Below are 23,075 nucleotides of genomic sequence, written 5' to 3' on the forward strand. Positions count from 1 at the left end.
TTACAAGAGTTCAATGTGTTATATAGGAGGTCAGAGTAGATGTTCACAATGGTCTGTTCTTGCCTTATAATCTATGAATGTTTATATGATTTTCAAGTGAAAAAGTTAATACAACTTGCCTTGTAAATGAAATGTGGCTTGAACTTCTTGGTCACTTTTAAAAACACAAGTGTAATTTCCCATTTGGTTTCTATCTCTGATCTTCAGCCTAAAACAAAAGCAAAATAATTAATGCCTCACATTTTAGATACCAGACACTTATAGAAAAAAAGGAAACCAGCAAAGATTAGTACTGGAACATGAAATACAAGTTGCTAAAAGTGTGGGGCTCAGGTTTCATGCACTCTGACAGAAAGAGAATAAATAAATTCTATGAAATATAAAAATTCAAAAATGTACGCCTGGGTGTATATGCACAAACATTGTACTCTTTCTCTGTTTCACAAATACACACACATAGACACACACTCAAGATTGGATGTCTTTCTAAATGATATGCTCTAGTTCAACCACAAGTTACTGGGTTACATGCAAGTTTACTGAGTGAAACCTATGGCCTGTGTTATGCAGGATGTCAGACTATATGAGTTCCTACTGGCCTTAATGTCTATGAGTCATCATGAAGCCTATGGATCTTGCAGCTGCAGATCACCGTACAGAATAATTTTTAAGGGGATGTCATCCCATTGTCTGGGAGTAGAACAAGTGCTGGACTGCCAATTGGCTCTGTCACAGGCAGTATGGAAGACACACATGTAGACTGTGCATGCACATGTGCAGCAACGGGGAGCTGTGTATGTGCACAACCCTGATATTCCCTATCCCAATTTCTACCACACTGGAGAATTTGTAATATTATAAAAATGGTGGCTCTAGAGTCTTCTTCTCTGGAAACTTTTGAAATACCTGATCAAACTTCCTTTTAGAAGATTTAAACAGATTTCAATATTTCCCCCCAAAATATATCCACCATGTAATATATGGAGGAGGAGTTAGTGCAGTGGATGGAGTGGGGGAAAGAGAAGGGCAAAGAGCACCTCCATCCCTTCTTCCTGTGGTAATGAATACAGGTGGTTTAGAAGAGAGAGGCTAACAGGTAGTATAGAGCAGTGGTTTTCAAACTTTTTTTCTAGGAACCCAGTTGAAGAAAATTGTTGATGACCATGACCAAACGGAGCTGGGGATGAGGAGTTTGGGGTGTGCGAGGGGCTCAGTGCTGGGGCAGAGGGCTGAGGTGCGGGGGCTGTGGGATGGGGCCAGGAATGAGGGGCTCTGGGTTTGGGGGGTGAGGGCTCAGGACTGGGGTAGGAGGTTGGGGTGCAGGAGGGGGCAGGGCTCTGTGCTGGGGCAAGGGTTTGGGGCACGGCCTTATCTCTGGCGGCTCCCAGCCAGCGGCGCAGCCAGGGTGCAGAGGCAGGCTTCCTGCCTGTCCTGGCACCACGGACTACATGGTGCCCTGGAAGCGTCCATCAACAAGTCCAGCTCCCAGGTGGAAGTGCAAAAGAGGCTCCATGCGGCTCTCGCCCGCAGGCACCACCTCCCCCCACACACACACATCTCCCATTGGCTGGCCCGGTGCTAGAGGTGGGGGCAGCGCGTGGAGCCCCGTGGCCTCCCAGTCTAGAAGCCAGACCTGCTGCTGGCCGCTTCTGGAGTGCAGCGTGGTGTCAGAACAGGTAGGGTAGGCACTAGCCTGCCTTAGCTGGGCAGCATCGTTGACGGGACTTTTAACATTCCGGTTGACAGTGCTGACCAAAGCCGCTAGGGTCCCTGGGTGCTGAACAAGGTGACCCAGTGCCTTACATGCCATGATCCAGTACTGGGTCGTGACCTGAACTTTTGAAAAACACTGGTATAGAGGCTTTTCTAGTTACTTGGGAGAAGAGAAAACCAACTCCTCCTCCCTAGCCAGGCACCATCTCCTCCTACTGCTCTCATTTCTGATTTCACTGCCTGGAGGAGTCCTCTGTTTACTAGACAGAAAGGAGAGGGGACTGAATTACCTCAAGACAGGAAGAGGTGGAAGAGCTGACCCTAGCCCCTTACATAATCCTTGGCTCCCATGTTTGGGTCATGGTACTGTTCCTCATTCAATGTGACCTTTTTAATGTCTATATCTTTTGTAACATACCTGGTTTTATACATATCACACCTTAAAATGGAAAACATTTTTCATCAGATATTACTACTGTACATACAGCTCAAGCTGATAATAGTTACTCAACAATATATGTATTTGATTTAATTCCTTTAGTTGTGCTAGGCAAACTGTAAAGAAGACTCACGTATATTGAGTACTCCAGACATTTTTTATTTCATTAATGGTGACATTTCTACTTTCAACTCTTTCATTATCCTTCTTCCACGTCACTTCAACAGTTGCTGAATCAGTGGATGTTCTAGTCAAGTTACACAAGAGTGTAATGTTAGCTGGACTATATAATGTGACATTTTCTTCCACTGGAGCACTGGAAAACCCTATCAAAGAATAAAACAGATGAAATTATCTAAAAGAAACATACTACTTCCTTTTAGTGGGTTGGGATATCTTTCAATTATTAGGCCAAATTCTGGTTTCATTTACACTGGTGAAAATACAGAAAATGACAGCAATGGAGTTAAACTGGATTTTACCAGCATAATTTAAAGCGGAATTTGGCCCAGTGCTTTCATATATATGCTGCCTAATGTGGGCAGAACCACAGTTTTAAGCAGCCATGCTTTAAGACAGTGTTAATGTAGAAAAGAGTGCTTTGCATAAGTAAGACCATAGAACCAGAGATTAAAGTTACAAAAGAGACTATGGTTGTCACTTTCAAAAGTGTCCAAGTGACTTAGGCACACACATCCCACTGAAAATCAATAGTATGTGTATTCCTAAGACATTCAGGTGCTTTTGAAAATTCCACCCTCGGGTCCTTTTGGGCATACAGTTTTAGATATTGATTCTGTGTCCACTGAAGTCAACAGCAAAACTCCAAAATTCAATGCTGCTGAATCAGGCCCTTAACACTACTGTTGCTTGATCTGGTTGTGTGTTGTTTAAGATATCTTTAGATCCATCTGCTGCTGCTGTTGTTGCTTTCCCAATGGCAAACTACCAATACTGCAAGCAGCAACGTGAGAACATTCCCATACCAACAGTAAAAATGACACATTTTTGGCTTTTAACCAGTTTCTTTTGGGTGTAATGATTTGCATAATCAAAAAAGTTTTGATTGCAAATAGACATTTTCTACAGGCTGAAAAAGCATGTGAATAACAAGCCTTTTGATCCTGAAAGATATAAATAAATCTCTGACTCCATAACCCCAAGCCCTGTGTTGACATTTCATTCCACCCTTGGACCTTCCTTCTTGGCCTGCTGCTATAACTGCTGTTGGCCTGACTGTATGTCTGATGGAGTTCTGTTCTCTGGGAGCAAACCCTGCATATAGGAGTTGCACTGCATTGCACAACCCAACTCCCTTCTGAGAAGAACAGTGGCTGAAAGGAAGCCATAAAGCATGCCCCACTAGCTCATCAGAGAAACTGGAATCTAAGAGACAAGTAAGATACAATACAGGAAGTGGAAAAGGATCATTCCACGGGACACAAGGCCTCACCACAAAACATTTTTTTCTTTATATGCTTTTGACATAGGCATTTCAGGCTTATAGATCAAAGGAGCTTAAAATTCCACAGGTGGAATGTTAAAGCCCCAGATCATGGAATATTAAAGTTTAAGGCCTGGGTCTTGTGTTTTCTTCTGTAGGTGAGTGGAGTCATAAACACAATCCATTTACTAAAAATAACTATCTATTTCTGGTGACATCTCTTAGATGGAAAAATATAATAAGAGCATTAAATCTGCCAGATTTGTGTATCAATTTATAATCAAGAATCAAGGTGATTCTTCAAATGGATTTTAGTGTAAAGTTTGCAATCAGATGAATCATGAAGGCTAAAACAATATGGGTGACATTCAAGATTCATTATTTTTAAAATGCCACACTTCAGATGAATGGGAAATTATACTTCTCTGGTGTTAGATGTAGGAATTTCTATAGTGCCAATCACCATAGCATCTGAGTAGGTAGAGGAAAAGGTACTGAGAGATGTACAAAGATAGAGATAACTGTTAGGGAAATATTAAACTCTAGTAGCTTCACAAGGAGGTCTAGCACAAGGTCTCTGCACCACTTCCATCACAGTTCAGCCTTCAAAATATTGCACTGGCCCAATGCACAGGCATGAATTTCACCCAATGGAAGTTGAGGGTGCTCAATACCTCATAGAATTGGACATTTAGAAACTGCTGTCTATTTTAATCTGCTCTAGTTGGAGATGGCTTGGGGTTTTTGTTTCTGCTACAAATTTGTTATAGCTTCCAGTTGGGTAACTGGAAGTTTCTTCCTTACATGATCCATCTGTGGCTCTCCTTTCATCCTCCCAGAGTGCCCACTCCTGTGACATGCTGAGTGTCTCCTGCAAGGTGCTGTGTGCCCTAAACTTCTCTATAGGTGGATTCACTCGAACAGTGTATTTCCCACTCCTTAAAGTGATTTATGGGTCACACATTTTGTCATTCCTAGCAAAGAAGACAAAATACTTATTTCTCTAACTTGTGTTTTTAATAAAATGTTGAGTCTGATTTTCTGCAGCTTAAACAGCTATTAGAATGGAATAACAATGAATAATGGGCCAAGCTTATTAAATCTCTTCTCTCCTAGAAGGCGTGTAGTTTAAGATTTTGCCTACTCCGGTGTTTCTAGTTAAACTGTGGATAAGAGAAATGCCTGCCTTAAATACATTTTAGGCATAAAGATGAAGCAGTACAAGCAAATAATGTTGTACTATCTCAGCCATTTAATGTTACAGAATAACTGGAAAAATAATTCTAACATTAAACATGCTACAGGGTGAAGAATAAACACATTTACCATCTATGGATATGCTATACATCGCTGATGTGAGATTAGATATATTCTCCTCAATCTGCTGATTAAAATCTTGTGTGGAGAGATGTGAACCTATCAAAAAAGAGAAGTTGAAGTGATTATCATACAGCTGTCATTATTCAGCAGAGTGTTATTGATATATTGTAACTGTTTATTTTAATAATCTTAATAGAAATGCAGGGAGCTTATAGAAGACTAATTTCCACTCAGCCTCTTTGCCGTGTACCATATTATTAACTGTCAGAGTACGAAATTAGTGGTGTTCTGAGATCATCATTATTATTATGTCATTTTAAAATGTTAAATTTCTGGACGCTGGCTCTTGCTACAACACTGTAGCCATGATCATGACAAGTGGAAAGCGGAATATCTAGCTATGCTAGGACTGGATTCAGCAATGCAGTTAAGCACATGCTGAAGTTAAAGTGTGTGAGTTATCCCATTCAGTGTTTGGAACTACTCAAGTGATTAAAGTTAGTCATATGCTTAAATATCTTGATGAAATGGGTCCTCTATGAATAGCTGGGATTTCAGTGAAAATAAGAATCACCACAACTAGACATACAGTCCTGGAGTAGAATCCTGGCTCTACTGAAATCAATGACAAAACTCACATTGAGTCAGGATTCTATCCCTGGTCCATAAAAATTCTTCCTATCATGAAGAGAATCTCCTGCCCTGCATAGTGAATCCTATTAAATAACACTACATTCATGTTTAAAAGACACTTCCTTACTGCAGGAATAGAAAGAATCTTAAAGGGCAAGGACTATAATGGAAACTGAGGGTGGGAGAAAATTCCAGATTTTCCACATAAGAAGTTAAAACTCCTGTGGTTTTAGACAGGAGAAAATGAGCTGTTCTGAGGCTGCCTTTTCAGAGCTCTAGATAGCCTTACTAATGGAGGAAATAAGCAGCTGTCATGCAAACAGTAACCACTGTAAAGCACAATTCTATTTCTTTCCAATCCAATACTGCTGTTTGCTCTCAGGTGTTGTCTGTATTTCAGGAATAAAGCAGGGAAGTAACTAAACCAAAAATTGCAGCTTTGAACAACAAATATATTTTGCACAACTAAAAAGACATTTTCTGGTTAAAAAGTCACAAACTGAAACTGTACAATATTAACAAGACCAACAAATTTGCACACCCAGATCACTAATAAATAGGAGACCAATCCCGAGAGGTGTCAATGACTGTGAACACAGCCATTAGAAATTGAGGCTGGGTGAATGGTCGGCGTGAAACCTCTGCAAAATCATAGCAATTCAGAAAAAAATGGCTTGAAATAAATGAGTTTTGCAAAACTTTGACCAAGAAGATTAGTACAATTTTTTTTTAAGGAAAAGTGTTAAGATGGGGGAATTAAAACACAGCGGTTGAGCAGCTTGCCTAAGAGGCACTGTGATGTACCTGATTAGGCCTGGCCCAGGAAGTCAGAGATATGGGGTAAAATCCTAATTCCACTGAAGCCAAGGCGAAACTCCCACTAACTCCAGGGTTCCACCCATGAGTTCAAATTCTGATTCTTACAATGACTTGCTGTATGACCTTGGACAAGCTACTTAAACATTCTGGGCCTCAGTTTCCCCTTCTGAAGAATGGAATTCATGAGAGGTACTTACTTCATAAGATTTAGTTGACATCATACTGTCACAGCCATTTGAGAAAAGGGATAACTGGGGAAAAGAATTATAATCTTAAACATACTGTAGTATAACAATTAAGATTTGTGTTTTTTACCAGGGGTAGACAAGTCATGTCCCTTTACGGTATAATCTGAAATGCTCTCTCGAGTTTGCTGATTGATATCTCGTGTTGTCATAGCTGTACCTATTGGGGAGAAAAAAGGGTTAAAACTATTTTATTTCCTTTCAGGTGAAATGATGGGACAGATATAACTGAATTAGAAATTGGTTCTTTTCATGAATTAAATAAAAATATGGACCAAATTTCTTTCAAACAGCTGTCTGGCTCAGTATGCACAGCTAGAGTTACCTCGCAGAATTCCATTCAGTCAGTTTCCTTTATCACATACATGTCAATTGTCAGGGTGTAATATTAGTGGTAAAGCAGTAGTGTGAGGTCTTCATTAAAATTGCTATGGGCCAGATTCTGACTGGCCCCACATTGTTACACAGTAGGCAGGGAAACCACAATGATCCTCCCTCCCACCTATTAATAAGGGATAGAAAAATTCCAGTATGTGTACTTAGGATGGGGAAGGGGTTGCTCTGTCACTCTTCCCCTGGGAATGCCTGATGCCCCACGGTGGTGGAGAAAGGTGAAGAGGAAGTAGGGTCATGTCTTCAGCTGCTCCCACACACTGGCTGACTGAATTTGCCAGTTTTGCAGTAGGCTTGCTATCTCTGCGTGCCTGGGAGCTCTAGGAGGCTTTCTACCTCCCTGAAGTGGTATTATGGCTCCACTAAATGGCATAATCTCACCTCAAGTTAAAAATTATTATTACACAGGCAATAGCCAAAAACAAATGTTAGCTACATTCATGACTAAAAAGCACAGAAAGAACAAAGTGTGTTCATGTCTATAAATAGCTGAGACTGAAACAAAAACCAGACTTTGCTAAACAGCCAGGACTGTAGCAAAAACAGGATGTGAAAGACTGCTGCCCTTTGAGTAACTGTGAGCAGCGGTGTGTCTAGATGGAGTGACACTATGTGCTACCTTCGGCAGAAGGCAAAGTCAGAATATTTGCCAGTTCCATAAAGTACTTTCCATTTCCTACCAACAGTACTGTTGTCCAGTATAGACTGAGAAGGATCTCTTTGACCTTTTTCACAGGTGTCTGCAGCACAGAATCATATGAACTCTTTGTGCCACAATCCGGTTCAGACCAGACTTGTCTGATGCCATCTGTGCTAGTTCTTTGTCTTCACATTTCAACCAGTCTCAGTCATCAATGAACCAATTTGATTGGAGGGATGATGTTGAGGGACAATGCAGCTAGGGGCCTGTGTATTAATGGTGGTTGACACCAGGTATTGTATCTTACAGATAATCAGTACATTTGTCCCATAGCCAAACAGCTTTCTCCAATGAAGCATCAGACTGTGGGTTTTGTTTTTGTTTTTTCCCTATTTGCTATATTCCTAGAGTTTTACAAATGCTTCAACACTCTTTACTAGAGTGTCAGGACCATGCTTGAGGAAGGTGGCTGATTAGTAAAGCTTGGGATTTGGCCTGCCTTTTTTTTTTTTTTAACAACTCAGGCTGAGTTAGGTCTACCTGCCTGTATCAAACAAAGACCCTGGCAGCATACGGTGGAAGCAAGTAGGGATAACAACATGAGGGCATCACTGCACATTGCAGAAACTAAGGCTGTGGCTACACTTAGCACTTCAAAGCGCTGCCGCGGTAGCGCTGCCGCAGCAGCGCTTTGAAGCGCTAAGTGTAGTCAAAGCACCAGCACTGGGAGATAGCTCTCCCAGCGCTGTCCGTACTCCACCTCCCTGTGGGGAATAACGGACAGCGCTGGGAGCCGCGCTCTCAGCGCTGGGGCTTTGACCACACTGGCGCTTTGCAGCGCCGCAATTTGCAGCGCTGGAGAGGGTGTGTTTTCACACCCTGCTGCAGCGCTGCAAATTTGTAAGTGTAGCCAAGCCCTAATAAAGGAGGCATGGAAAAAATACTAATCCATCAGGTAAATGAGGTTAAGTGTTCTTGTGGCACTTGGAAGCCCAGAACTGCTGCAGGTGACCGCTCTGATCAACACAAGGATTGCCTGGAATTGTGTCTGGCAGCAGGGTTCTAATCCTCATGGAAGAACAGCATGTACATGCTGCTGTATAGACATCAATGCACTTAAAGACACAGTAGGATTTAAAATCTTACAGAAGACTTAGTAGAAAAGGACTTTTTCTGGACTTTTTATCTTCTTGCATTTTCATAATAAAATTATCACAAGGCCATGCCATATCAACCTGAAGAAAAATATGTGGGGGTGAGACAGAAGACGCCAAGAAACTACATGAGTTTCATATTGCACAGACTGACTCAAACAACCCTAACGCAGTGGAGAGGTTTGTGAAGACAGTTCTCATCTTACATGCCTCTGCTCAGTTTTTATCAGTTCCCCTCCCGCTCCCCATCTATATGCATTAGTAGATGGGATTATATAATATTTTTAATTAATAAACCATAAATAGCAGCAATAAAATGTTCATTTATATATGCTATGTATTTTTGGCTATAGTACATGGCATTCCAAAATAAGATAGAAAGTGCCTTGTGTCAGAGAAGTCACTGACCCGAGCTTTCCTTCCACTACTTATCTATCCAGCCCTGACACACTTAATTCAAGAGAGAGACCTTTGTGAACAAGCTGATCTTTCCTCAGAATAGATTAGCAGACCCTGGAGTTGCTGAGAACCATGTTAATTACCTGCAGAGTGCAGACCATAGCCTTTGCATCCTATTTCATGCTCCATTGTTTAAGTGCTGAATTTTAAAATACCACGATCTCCAAATAAATAAATAAAATCTTCAACAGCTGCCAAAAGTAGCCTGTCATTGATATTCTCATGGTTAGTTTACATGGAGTTTTTCCAACAATAGCTTAAATAATAGTTTTGGCATTAGACTAGGGCTCTCGATTAATCACAGTTAACTCACGCAATTAACTCAAAAAAATTAATCACGATTAATCACAGTTTTAATCGCACCAATAGAATACCAATTGAAATGTATTGAATATTTTGGATGTTTTACTATATTTTCATAGATATTGTATTCTGTGTTGTAATTGAAATCAGTGTATATTATGTTTTATTACAAATATTTGCACTGTAAAAATGACAAAAGAAATTGTATTTTTCAATTCTCCTCATGCAAGTACTGTAGTGCAATCTCTTGTCGTGAAAGTGCAACTTACAAATGTAGATTTTTTTGTTAAATAACTGCATTCAAAAACAAAACAATATAAAACTTCAGAGCCTACAAGTCCACTCAGTTCTACTTCTTGTTCAGCCAATTGCTAAGACAAACAAGTTTGTTTACATTTGCAAGAGATAATGCTACCAGCTACTTATTTACAATGTCACCAGAAAGTGATAACAGGTATTTGCATGGCACTTTTGTAGCTGGCATTGTAAGGTATTTACATCCCAGATATCCTAAATAGTCACATGCCCCTTCATGCATCGGCCACCATGACGCTCCTTAAAAAAATTATGTGTTAATTCAATTTGTGACTGAATTACTTGGGGAGAACTGTATGTCCCCTGCTTTGTTTTACCCGCATTCTGCCATATATTTCATGTTATAGCAGTCTCAGATGATGACCCAGCACGTTGTTCATTTTAAGAACACTTTCACTGCAGATTTCATAAAAGGCACCAATGTGAGATTTCTAAAGATAGCTACAACACTCGACCCAAGGTTTAAGAATCTGAAGTGCATTCCAAAATCTGAGAGGGACGAGGTGTGTAGCATGCTTTCAGGCATCTTAAAAGAACAACACTCCAATGCGGAAGCTACAGAACCCGAACCACTTAAAAAAAAAATCAACCTTCTGCTGGTGGCATCTGACTCAGATAATGAAAATGAACATGCATTGGTCTGCACTGCTTTGGATTGTTATTGAGCAAAACCCATCATCAGCATGGATGCATGTCCTCTGGAATGGTGGTTGAAGCATGAAGGGACATATAAATCTTTAGCGCATCTGGCAAATGTAGATCTTGCGATGCCAGCTACAACAGTGCCATGCGAATGCCTGTTCTCACTTTCAGGTGACATTGTAAACAAGAAGCGGGCAGCATTATCTTCTGAAAATGTAAACAAACTTGTTTGTCTGAGTGATTGGCTGAACAAGAATTAGGACTGAGTGGACTTGCAGGGTCTAAAATTTTACTTTGTTTTATTTTGGAATGCAGGGTTTTTGGTACATAATTTGACATTTGTTAGTTCAACTTTTATAATAAAGAGATTGCACTACATTACTTGTATTAAGTGACATGAATAATACTATTTGGTTTTTTTTACAATGCAAATACTTGTAATCAAAAATAAATATAAAGTGAGCACAATACACAGTAATATATTTGAAAATGTAGAAAACATCCAAAATATTTAAATGGTATTCTATTATTGTTTAACAGTGTGATTAATCGCACAATTAATCTTTTTAATCACGCGATTAATCACAATTAATTTTTTTAATCGCTTGACAGCCCTACATTAGACTGCTGATTCTTAGACCTTTTGTAGTACTTGACATTTTCAAAATACTGTACCCCCTTTAACTAATGAATCCTCCCAATAAATCTGTGAGATAGGAAATTTAAACTCTTAGATTGGCCCCTGGATTTTAGTATCCAATATACCTATGTGTAAGCCCACACCCGAGAAAAAGAGGAGCTTGTCACAGTCTATTTAGTAGCCATGGAAGATGCCTTAACTTGCAGTCAAATTATGTCTCCTCAGACATCGCAGTACAAGAACTACTTTGCACTTTCTACTGGTACACACTGAGGGCTCGTCTACACTGGCAAGTTTTGTCTCCCAAAACTGCCTTTTGGTGACAAAACAGCAAGATTGTACACACTACAATGGGACTTTTGTCACGAAAAAATGCCCAGTTTTGGTGACAAAAACTTTCACCCCTAGTTGTCTTTTCCCCTCCCTTTATTGTGGACAAAGAGCCAGTGTAGACACTGCTGATTGTTTAGTTGACAGAAGAACTGGCTTCTGCCGGCATAGAATGGAACACACAGACAGGGGATATTTATACATACAGAGAACATGAAAAGGTGGAAGTATGCATACCAACAGGCAGAATCTAATCAATTGAGATGAGCTATGGTTAGCAGGAGGAAAAAAAACTGCCGGTATCCCACAATGCCCTGATTGCTCTGCTCAATGTTTTGATCTCTGCTGCCCTGCAGGCATGTGCCCCGTCCCTTTCAAAGCTCCAGGAAGTATCTGTGTGCTGCTCCCTTTGGGGAACAAACAAAGAGCAAATCACTGGAATGCTCCTGTTCTGCCTTGCACTAGGAACACAGCCGCAGGCAGACTGCTGCTGCAGGGGGAGGGGGACAGACTGCTGTGCTGCTTTGCCATTCCTCAGCATGGAGAGCTCACAGAGCTACTCATGATGCTGCTCTTGGCAGCTGTGGGAGAACTGGGAGAGAATCCCAAGATGTGCTGCAATCAGCTCTTCCTTCCCACAATACTGCACTGTGGGATACATACCCACGGTGCATTGCTCACACTGTCCATGATGGTGACCCGAATGTGGACATGATATGTCGACAGAGGGAGTAAGTATGAACACCCTTTGGTGAATTTTGTTTTGACGACTTTTGGGTGTCGACATAAGTTTTGTCAACAAAACCTGGTAGCGTAGATAAGCTACTTGACTCTTAGAGTTTTTAAGAACGAGCAAGCAAAATCTCCAGTCACTGCACAAGCACGGAAGGAAGGGAGGGTGATAAAAAAAAAAAGTCTAGTGCAAAGCGGCAAGAAGTGTCGGCCGTCTTCCAATTGATGCTCTAGTTTCTTCTGAAGAAGGGACACAACAAAAACAAACAAACAAACCCCCCCAACCCCTGCATCAAACAAATCTGACGTGCCCGTATAAAGTGATTCTTTTCTCTTGGGGCGTGTGGGAGAATTTCACTAGCTAAGCCAGAGCCTTAGGGATGCTTCAGGGCGGAGAGGATCTTAGCTCGGCGGCAGTTAACCGAGCCAAGCAAGCACTTCTCCCTGCCGTCCCCACGCCCAGTATGCTCCAAGGAGGGGATGGAGGGACTGAAGTTAGCCTAGCAAGACTGGCTGCGGCTGGCGACGCCACTTGCGGGGGGAGACCCGCTCGCCTAGCTGCCCTCCAATATCCCCTGAAGGACGCAGCTGCCGGGGGCCGGGGCGGAGAACAACACGGAGGATGCTCATATTTACCTGGTTCGTTAGCATCCGACAGCCACAGAGCAGCCAGGGCGAGCAGCAGCCGCAGCCGCATGGAGCCCGGCCCGGAGCCGGAGACGCGCATGGTGCGGGCAAGGCAGCTGCAGTACCTCTGCAGTGAGACTCCTTCCGTGCCCGGCTGCCGCGCCGGAGTCACGCCTCCCGCCCGCCAGCCAGACTCCGCCGTGCGCGCCGGCCGCCGGGCCGGTGCTCAGCACGCGCCAGGGACAGGAGCAGGCTCAGTGGCGACAAGAGAAGCCGCTGTCCTGCGCCTGCCCTCACTTGCCACCAGCCTCTGCTGCTGGAGCAAAATGGGACAGAGGCGGGCGGCTGGAAAGAGTCCAAGGGGTGGGGGCAGAGCAGGTGCCTAACAATGGGGGAGGAGGGGCCCAATCTGGGGGCAAAGGGGTTTGTGCTCCTCTCCAGACTGCTCTGAGCTACTGGCACAATAGCCACAGGCGCTATCAACAAGGCCCCGACTTTGCCCAGCATAATCCCCCTCCCTGGCCCAGCATCGCTAAACCTAGTGTTGGTATTTCACTAGGGTTGCCAACCCGCCAGGATTGGCCTGGAGTCTCCAGGAATTAAAGATTAATCTTTAAATAAAGATTATGGCATGTGATGAATTCTCTGGGAATACATCCAACCCAAATTGGCACTCCTATAGTTATCAGCCTGGAGCTCCTACCAAAAGCCCTTTCAAAGTGGCAGTGCTGGAACTAGGAGTGCAGGAAGTGCTGCTGCACCCCCTGGCTTGAAGTAATAAGAACAAACACCAAATACATGTTTCCCATCACGAGCACCCCCACTATAAAAATTGTTCCAGCACCCCTGCTTCAAAGACATTTCTTTATTTTTAAATAATACATTTGCGTTTTGTGCATAACTTCATAATTTGTTGCAGTGTTGTAGCCAGAATGTTGGTCCCAGAATTTGAGAGAGACAAAGAAGGTGAGGTGATATCTTTTACTGGACCAGCTTCTGTTAGTGGAAGGGACATGCTTTTGAGTTCCACAGAGCTCTCTTTTCAGGTCCAGGGAAGATAGCCAGTATCTGGATAAATACAAGGTGGGACAGATTGTTTAGCATAAGAGGTTCACACATGCTGTAGGAGACCTGTAAAAAGGGAGGGCCCTGCTCCTCTTCTTTTTAAGTTACACACAGTTTGGAAACCTTCTGATAAGCACATCTTGTTGTTTATTTCACTGTCCTCCCCACCACCTTTACAGACTCTGCAGCCTCATATTTACAGTAACATGTAGTTCTCCTCAGTCTTAATCAGGCCTATTCTAGAGCAACTAATTGGAGCTGTAGTGACCAGAGTGCTGGATCAGTGGCTGTTTCCCAGCACTCTGTCAGATACCTGCCCCCTTTCATGACAGAAAGGTTTTTTCTTTCCCCATGCTCTCCCTTCCCCTCCCATCCCTAGGGTAATTATACAGGTCCCCCTGGTGGGGTCCTCTCATTCTCCACCCACAGAAATCACACTTGGGGGTGAGGTTGCCCCAACAGCTGTGTTTTGGCTCACAAATCTAGGAGCCGATCTCCCCATTTCCCAAGAACGATTGAATGGTCTCTCCTCACCTTCCTGATTTCTCAGGGACTTGAGGTCTCCCAACCCTCCAATCTGCACCTCATCTTCTTTTCCTTGGCATTCTGGTATACGGGGCTCCAAGGGTCCCTTGACCTCTGTTAAGGAGCTCTGGTTATTTTTCTCCAACGCTCCTACTCCCCATCTCCCCCACTCAGACTCTCAGGGGACTCTCCCTTCCTTCCTTCCTTTTGTCCTGACTTAGGCTCTGTTGTCTAGTGGCATCTACTCCTTCCTCCTCTGATTTATTTTATTCTCTCCATTTGTGTTTCATTCCCCCCCTCCTAGGATTCCTTTTGCCCAACTTTGATGAATTAAATTGTTTTTAATTGTTCACTTTATTAATGTAACTTCATAAGTAAAGTTTTATGAATGAAACAATGTTCATTCATAAAACCGGTTACCCCAATAACTGGCTAATTGACAATAAACATGCTTGTTAAGAGCCATAGCTGTTCAGTCAGCTGACTTTGTAAGTTTCACTAGCAGTCCAATTCCTGCTTAAATCACTGAGACTTGCACTGTTTCAGTATTGTAACTTCTGTTCACCATTTATTACACTTGCCTACATTGTAACTTCTGTTTACTGTTTGCCATCCACTACACTTGTCTATATTGTAACTTCTGTTCACTATTTGCCATATTGTAATTCAAACCCCATTTTAAAACACTCATTCCATTTTGTAAAAGCTTCCTCCAACCTTCATTTTTGCAAATCCTGCTGTACTCTTATTAGTTTAGTTTAGATGTGTGACTGAGGTATGTATGGATGATGGATGATGGAATCAACCTCCAGCACCAGCCTGATGAAATAGAGTTCAAATACCACCGGCTGAAGATGCAGACAAGAGCCCTAACAAAGTAAGAAGAGTCCACCCTAAAAAGAAAAGGTACAATAGAAGGAAGATCAAAGTCAGGCTGAAAGTCACGCCTGCAATTGACGGGTGATCAGTCACCAAACCCAGAGGCAGAGTGACACAGCAAGACGTATAGACTCTGGATTCAAACTAAAGCCTACAAAAAGGATAGGTGAGATGGAAGACTTTGGAGGGTAACATTCTGCTACCAACATGAATGGCATCAGTGCATGCCCAGCAGAGACCCAGCTCGTCCTTGTGCCTGGCTTTCCTGGCCAGTTAGCCGCCACAAGCTACGAACCCAAGCTGCAAAATCAAGCCACGAACTCAAGCTATGTTCAGGACTGATAACTATGCAGCAGCTGCAGAACATCTGATGGATGTGTGTGTGTGTGAATGTGTGTGTGTGTATAGGTATTAGGTATAATGTGTGTGTATAAGGATTAAGATATTAGTTATTGGTCATAAATCAAATTATCATAATAAATGTGGCATCTTTGTCTTGCCCCCTGAAAAGATCCTGTGTAGTTTTGTCTGTAAAACAGCCCCTACACCAGCTTGGTTTCCTATTGGGAAGGGGCTCCAGTCAGTGCCCAACACAATGGGTAGAGCAACTCCTCCACTATCCCAACCCGTTTTCAAGGAGGCACCTTTGCCACAGGGCAGCATTTCTTATCCCCATGGATACATTCAATGTTCAAACTTGCTCCGGGAACTATCCAGTGGGGTTTCACCAGGGGCGGCTCTAGGAATTTTGCTGCCCCAAGTACGGCAGGCAGGCTGCCTTTGGCGGCTTGCCTGCGGAGGGTTCGCTGGTCCCGCGGCTTCGGCGGACCAGCAGACCCTCCGCAGGCAAGCCGCTGAGGGCACCCTGCCTGCCGCTTTCGTGGCGCCGGCAGAGCGCCCCCCGCGGCTTGCCGCCCCAAGCACGCGCTTGGTGTGCTGGGGCCTGGAGCTGCCCCTGGGTTTCACCAGCTCCTGCCAGATCAGAGAGCAAGCTGAGGCTGAATCTAAGAGGTCTCTTCGAAGTTTTCTCCCCAACATTACTGAAATGGTGGACAGTTGCTGTCCTTTTTCCTTTCCTCCAGTCTTGACCCTGCCACAAAAGTTGGCAAACCTGCATTCCATGTATGAGCAATCCTTTTTCATGTGTTCCTGATACCCACACTGGTAACATGTAATGGACCCAGCCAGAGCTCCTTTGGGATCTTCCTTTCTATACCCTTTCCAGGTGTAGGGTCTCTGGTCCTCCTCCCAAGCTCTGCTTCTATATGGAAAGAAAACCCCAAACACTGACTGCACACCCCTAGTTGTCACCTACTACACACACTGGACTCCACATAAGGTATCATGAAACAATTACAACCATTACTCAATGGGGACCACATCCCGAAAGAAATCTTCCCTGAAGCTTCTTTCCTGGCCTTTAAACAACCCCTCCAACCTCACCAGGATCATCATCAGAAGCAAGCTCCCCACAGACCAGGACACGCCAATCAAAGCAGCACCAGACCCTGCCATAATAATAGATGAAAAAGCTCCAGACATATCTCCAGTACTACAAGAATCAATATTCCCCCAATACACCTTTCAAGATCCATGGGTCCCATACATGCCTATCACAACATGTGGTATATATTGGGGTAAATGCCACAATAACAACCATGTGGATGAAAAGAGACAATTGCTACACGCTCAAATCAACTCACACAGAAAAAATGATAAAAGACAAAAACACACTCATGGGCGAACACTTTTCACAAAACGATCACTCTATATCTGACCACTCAGTTCTTGTCCTCAAAGGAAACCTGCACAACACCTTCAAGCGATGAGCCTGGGACCTGAAATTCATAACTTTGCCAGATACTAAAAACCGCAGACTTAACAGAAACACTGGTTTTATGGCTCATTACAGCAATTGGCAACATAACTTCATAACAGCTTTCAGAAACCTATGTTTTACTTGTAAAAAAGACATGATTAATTTAATAAAAAGTATATACACCTCTTCCTCAATATAGCGCTGTCCTCGGGAGCCAAAAAATCTTACCGTGTTACAGGTGAAACCACGTTATATCAAATTTGCTTTGAACCACCAGAGTGCGCAGCCCTCCCCCCGCCCCACCCCTGGAGCACTGCTTTACTGCGTTATATCTGAATTCGTGTTATATCGGGTCGTGTTATATTGGGGTAGAGGTTAAGTCAGGAGCTAATATTATCATTTCATCTTTACCCTCTGTTTCAGAACAGCTCTTGATTTTATAGAGGTAAATGAACCCTTGACAAAAATTGTAAGTTTTAAATTTAAAATATTTTGTTTTTCTTATGATGAGCTTTAAACTAAACCTTCCCTGGAGATTTAGGTTGTAAGTCAAAACTGTGAGAATGGTATCTGAGTTCTAAAACAAAGAAGTTATTGTCATTGCTTTGTTTGCAAAAGCGGATAGAATATTTCTGTGTTCTTAGAATAACAGGGAGGAGAACGATAACAGTTAAATTTCTCATGGCTGGTTATATTTTTGTTTTGAAGATGGATGAATATGTGAGTGACTGAATTTAATTCTTTTTTAATTGGCATAATATATTTTACATTATTATTGGATCTTTATATTGGATTTTGCATAAAACAGCTGGTGACATAATTTCTCCTTTGGGTTCAGTACCAAAAGAAGCTCATATTTGCTTCCTCAAAAATAGTTTAATTTCTCTGAATATCAAGGGAAGAGATCCTCACCACTACTGTGACTTCTTTATGTCAGACATAATGCTTTTAGTTTTAAGGCATAAAGGTGCCTTAAAAGCACTATGTCTGGCTGGGGGAGAACTGCAAGGAGCCCTTCACAAGTCCTGGCAAGATTTCCTTGACTTTTCATTTCCATTATATTCAGTGCTTGGATTTGTCACTTAGCAACCCCAATTTCCTTTTGCAACCCTGGGCTAAATTCTCCTGTAAATGGGTGTAGAGTCTTAGATTTTAATGGAGCTGTGTCCATTTATGTCAGCAGAAAATTTGATCCTATTTGGTAATCCAGATTCTTAACTGGGACAGTGATAGAGAAAAAAACCCAGAAGTCTAGGTAGCATATTATTTTTCACTTGAGTTTCCTTCCCAAACAGAATATCAATAAATTACAATTTCAAAGGGTCATTCTTAAAAAAAAAATTCACATCTGGAATGTAACTGGAATCAAAGATGTTTTTATTGAAATATAACATTTATTTAAAAACAAAGAAATTCTTATAATTTTGAAAGATAAATAATGGATTTGAAATCCCCCTGCACTTTGAAGGGGACTATCAATTCCTGATTATTGAAGGAGCCTGTCAAAAATTGCTCCTCACTGGGCAAATTCAGAGGACTGGTGGGGAATCCATTTCTATGGTACTTCTCTTTGAACTGTTTGAAATTGCACCCTTTGGATCAGTGCTGAAGACAGGGGAGAAATGCAATTTCTCATGCATGACACAGAATCATATCATAAATCAGGGGTAGGCAACCTATGGCACGTGTGCCACAGGCGGAATGCGAGCTGATTTTCAGTGGCACTTACACTGCCCGGGTCCTGGCTACCGGTCCGGGGAGCTCTGCATTTTAATTTAATTTTAAATGAAGCTTCTTAAACATTTTAAAAACCTTATTTACTTTACATACAACAATAGTTTAGTTATATATTATAGACTTATAGAAAGAGACCTTCTAAAAACATTAAACTGTATTACTGGCACACGAAACCTTAAATTAGAGTGAATAAATGAAGATTCAGCACACCACTTCTGAAAGGTTGCCGACCCCTGTCATAAATTGCATCTCTTGGAACAAAGCTAAGAATAACTAGAGTTGCATCTTCTGACAAGGTTCCCAGTCCAGCATCAGGAATTGCATCCCCTGAACCAAGCTGGAGGCAAGTGGGGAGGACGCCATTTATGACAGGTTTGCTTCTGATTCATCAGGAAATGCATCCCTGGGAATGAGTGGGGAACCTATTCCTGATATGGATCCCTGGACCATGGAGGAGAGGGATGTGTTTTTCCATGTCAGCAAAAAGCTGATAGGTAACTAATGACAGATTTTGCACCTGGGTGTAAAATCTGACAGGAAGGTATTTTCCGGATGAAAGGCTCTGGAGAGGGACAGCACTGTGTGAAATTAGAATGAATTATATTGTAAAAATAAGAATGGATTAAAGAAATGTTGTATGTACCTTTAAGCAGAAATAAGAAATGTTGAAATACAGGTGCCAGGAAAAGAAACATTAGGCATAAACAATGGTGCTAATGGCGAAACATTAACAGAAGATCGGTAATAGTTAGTAAGGAAATAAGATATGCATGCCTAGCCCAGGTAAACTTATCTGATTCTGCTTCCTTTGTTATCTTGTTAAATTCTCACCCTTTTATCTGTATAAATAAGATAGTTTGTGTCTTGCATGGTGCTCATATTATCTGGGTGTTATTAGCAGACCGCTGTGCTAATAAAACAGAGTGGTCTGACAAACTGTGAGTCCTGAGTCTAACTTTGACAATTTGGAGATTCCACCGAGATGGCAACCATCTTCACTGGGGCTGTGTGATTCCTGACCATTTTTGTAGGATGACCGTGGCAGCCGGCACCTGGGCATTTGGCCCGAGCAGTCCTCCACTAGAATGGAAAGGCGCACGATCACAGTGAAGTCTACACCATTGAACCTGTTGGTTCCCACTCTGTTCTGGTAGGAATCCCGGGATCTGACATCAGGAATCTGGTCAGGTAATTATTCCTGTGTTTTGTCCGGACTGAGGACTGTCCTGTCTCTGTGTCTATCCGTCCTCCTGTGGAGTGTTTGAGTTTGGGTGCCATCTCCGTCCGGGGATAGCCGACCAAGGGGTTCCTGTCCCCGCGGTCTGAGTGAGTGGAATCTGCACAATCGCAGCCGCAGTGCACTTTGGGTAAAACCCCTGGTGTGAAAGCAAGGGCGATTGTGGCAGTAGCCTGTGGGCTCCTTTTGTATGTTGCACCAGGCATCGCTCTGACAAACCCGAATTTCCTTCTTGTGCGATTGGTGTGTGAAGTCCTCCTGTATGGGTAACCAGACGTCTAAGTCGGGACAGTTCCCTAAATGAACGCCGGCTCATTTTATGTATTTAGGACGGGTTTGGACTCCTGTAAGAAGGGTCCGGACTCCTGTAAATTTCTGGAAAAATGGTCTAGGCTAACTCAGGGGGATCCCAAAACTCAGTGGCCACTGTTAAAATCTTGGAACAAAGACCGAGTGGACGTCTTAAAGGACAAACTCAGCCAAACTAAAACTAAATTGGCTAAAGAAGAGGTTAATTGTTTCATTCAGTGGTGGGAAGAGGCAAATCTTAGCTGGACAAAATCAAAACTCGCCTTTCTCAAATATTCAAATAATAAGTTAAAAGCTTTATTAAAAGCCTCCTCTCCCACCACCAGACCGAGCGCTCCCCTTTACCCCGTTCTCAAAAAAAAACCCTCCACCCCGGATCGATCCAACCCCCTTAATACTCCCATCTCATTGTAAAAAGAACAAAAAGCCCCTTGTTCTGTTCCCCTTTGTTGTCTGCCTCAAAAACTGATTCTTTAGTGTTCCACTACCAATTCAGCAAAGAGGGTGGGCTCCTCAACTAGCCCCCACCCTTCCTGGTCCCTTTCCTTAAACATTTCTTTCAAAATTGTGAAGTGACCACAATATCACTCACAAACGGTTCATTGGAAGAAAGCAGGATCGGGCCCAGAAAAGCAGGCAAGCAACAGATAAAGAAACTGAAAAACAGGTTGGAAGCCCTAAGAGCATAGTGTCAGGAGTAAAAAAAGCAATAAGTGCAGGCATGAACCCCTGGAACAATACTTAAAATGGTGACATCTGAGGTGATAAAGGTGTCATAGATTTTGCACCTGGGTGTAAAATCTGACAGGAAGGTATTTTCCGGATGAAAGGCTCTGGAGAGGGACAGCACTGCTACCCCTCCTCCCTCTCTAGATACAGTTACTTCAACAAATGCAAGAGTTGAATTGTTCAGAGGGTTCCCATCAATAATGCAACAAGGTCTGTGCATCATATTAGGTCTCCAGGAGGGTTAGTGTTGCAGCAGCATCATGCTTCCTCCCGCTGCACACACCGCTTTGAACTGAAAGCTCATGATATGCAGGAACACAGGTCAAGGTATCTGAGTGCCCTATGTTGCAATTTGTTACAGAGCCATATATATCCTGCCTGCCCTTCTGTGCTTATCTGTCTATCCAGTCCCCCCAATCTCAGGAAATTCTAAACTTGATCTTCTCAGGACTAACATTTTCCATTGTAAAATATCCCAAGAAATACCTTTATCCTTTAATACTGCTATATGGAATTCTATGGCATAGGCAGAGTAAAGGTATGTTTGTTAATGGGCCATGTTGTTGCATTGCTGGAAGAGGGAATAGTCAAGGTTGCATGGGCAACCTTAACAGTGTATATCCTGAAGTTTGATTTTTTTTGCTCAGCTTTCTGCAAGGGGATAACATACCACCAAGCAACCTTAACTCTTCATTAACATAGTTTTTTGTCATTGAATTTCCTAGTTTTGTGAACAGGAGAAAATATGTTGTTGGTAGGAGTTAGTTGTCATTTAGGCAGTTGTACTCCTCAATTTGCATACTGAGCCAGTCTGCATGTGCACCCCGCCCCTAAACACAAATCAGCTGGGCCCCACCAGCCCTGCTGTGACACACCTTTCCAGCCATGCCCCTGACCTATTCAGTGTGTTCCACCACCACCACCACCACCCCCAGACTAACGCCTTCCCCACCACTGTACCCAGGCTTCCCTGCAAGAAGGAGATGTATCTTCCTGGTATTCAAAGGTTTCTATTGTTGTTACATCCCCTCTCCTATAACTCTACTCACATGCAGTGTCTGAAGTGCGGGACAACTGTGTCACAGTGGAATGAGGTTCCTGGTCATGCTTTAGAATGATTAGAGGGTGGAGGAGTTTGTGACAGGGCTGGAAAAAGAAACCACAGACAGGGTTTCTGTTCTAAAATATATTTGAGAGAAAGATGGTGTCAAGGCTGATACCCCACTCTGGCACTTCGAGTGCAGAAGGTGGGGGCCTGCAAAGATTCTAAAAATTAATACAGGCCACTCCAGCTTGTATTAAACTCCCAAGGTTACAGCTTTTCTCTGACCTTGGATTGGTAGACGCTGCTACCTCCCAAGTTCAGAATCCTTTTGAAAACCCAGGAAGGCGCACTTGGGGATGCCTTCCTGTAGGGTACCCTCAAGCCCTTTGAACCCCCCCTCCAGGGAAGAGCTGAGAGAGAAAAAAAGGAAATCAGCTGTTGCCACTAGCTAATTAAACAACACGTGCACAAACCTCTTAAGACACAAAAATCCAATCCTGTTCTTTAAAAAGGTAAATTTTATTAATAAAAAAAAAAAGAAAGAAAACACATCTGGGCACTCAGGCTATTGCTAGATTTTAAAAGAGCAACTACAAGGATTAAGCACCAAGAATAGCTTTCTTGAGGTCCAGCTTAAAGGTTACAAGCAAAACAAAAGCACCTGGGATTAGCACAGAGGAATCCACAAGCCATAAAGAAATAAAAGGGATAAACCTAATCGCATCTTCCTAGACATTTCCTGATCTACTTACATATCTGGGGTTTGAAATGAGTAGTTTTTAGGTATGATACTGATGATTTTTTCATATCTGGCCAAAGCTTCTTATAGTACAGCTGCTGCCCTGTCCGCCTCTCCCCAGGAGAACAACAAACAGACCAACA

At 42.7% G+C, this 23,075-nt stretch overlaps 1 protein-coding gene across 3 annotated transcripts in view; it reads right to left on the reverse strand.

Annotated features, from left to right (window-relative positions):
* EMB (embigin) overlaps window positions 1–23,075 on the reverse strand; it is a 91,537-nt gene that overhangs the window by 16,651 nt on the left and 51,811 nt on the right. Inside the window, exons 1-5 of one of the 3 annotated variants that reach the window (XM_045020217.1) lie at window positions 12,858–12,999; window positions 6,684–6,773; window positions 4,923–5,012; window positions 2,286–2,478; window positions 120–208 (exon numbers count right to left, since the gene is read on the reverse strand). In XM_045020217.1, coding sequence (XP_044876152.1) covers window positions 120–208; window positions 2,286–2,478; window positions 4,923–5,012; window positions 6,684–6,773; window positions 12,858–12,948 — 553 coding nt within the window. In that variant the 5' untranslated portion in view covers window positions 12,949–12,999. Of the gene's footprint in view, window positions 1–119; window positions 209–2,285; window positions 2,479–4,922; window positions 5,013–6,683; window positions 6,774–12,857; window positions 13,000–23,075 lie in introns of those variants that run through there. The other 2 variants (XM_045020219.1, XM_045020218.1) reach the window with 2 other exon arrangements.

The sequence above is a fragment of the Mauremys mutica genome, chromosome 6, assembly GCF_020497125.1.
Source record: "Mauremys mutica isolate MM-2020 ecotype Southern chromosome 6, ASM2049712v1, whole genome shotgun sequence".
Lineage (NCBI taxonomy): Eukaryota > Metazoa > Chordata > Testudines > Geoemydidae > Mauremys > Mauremys mutica.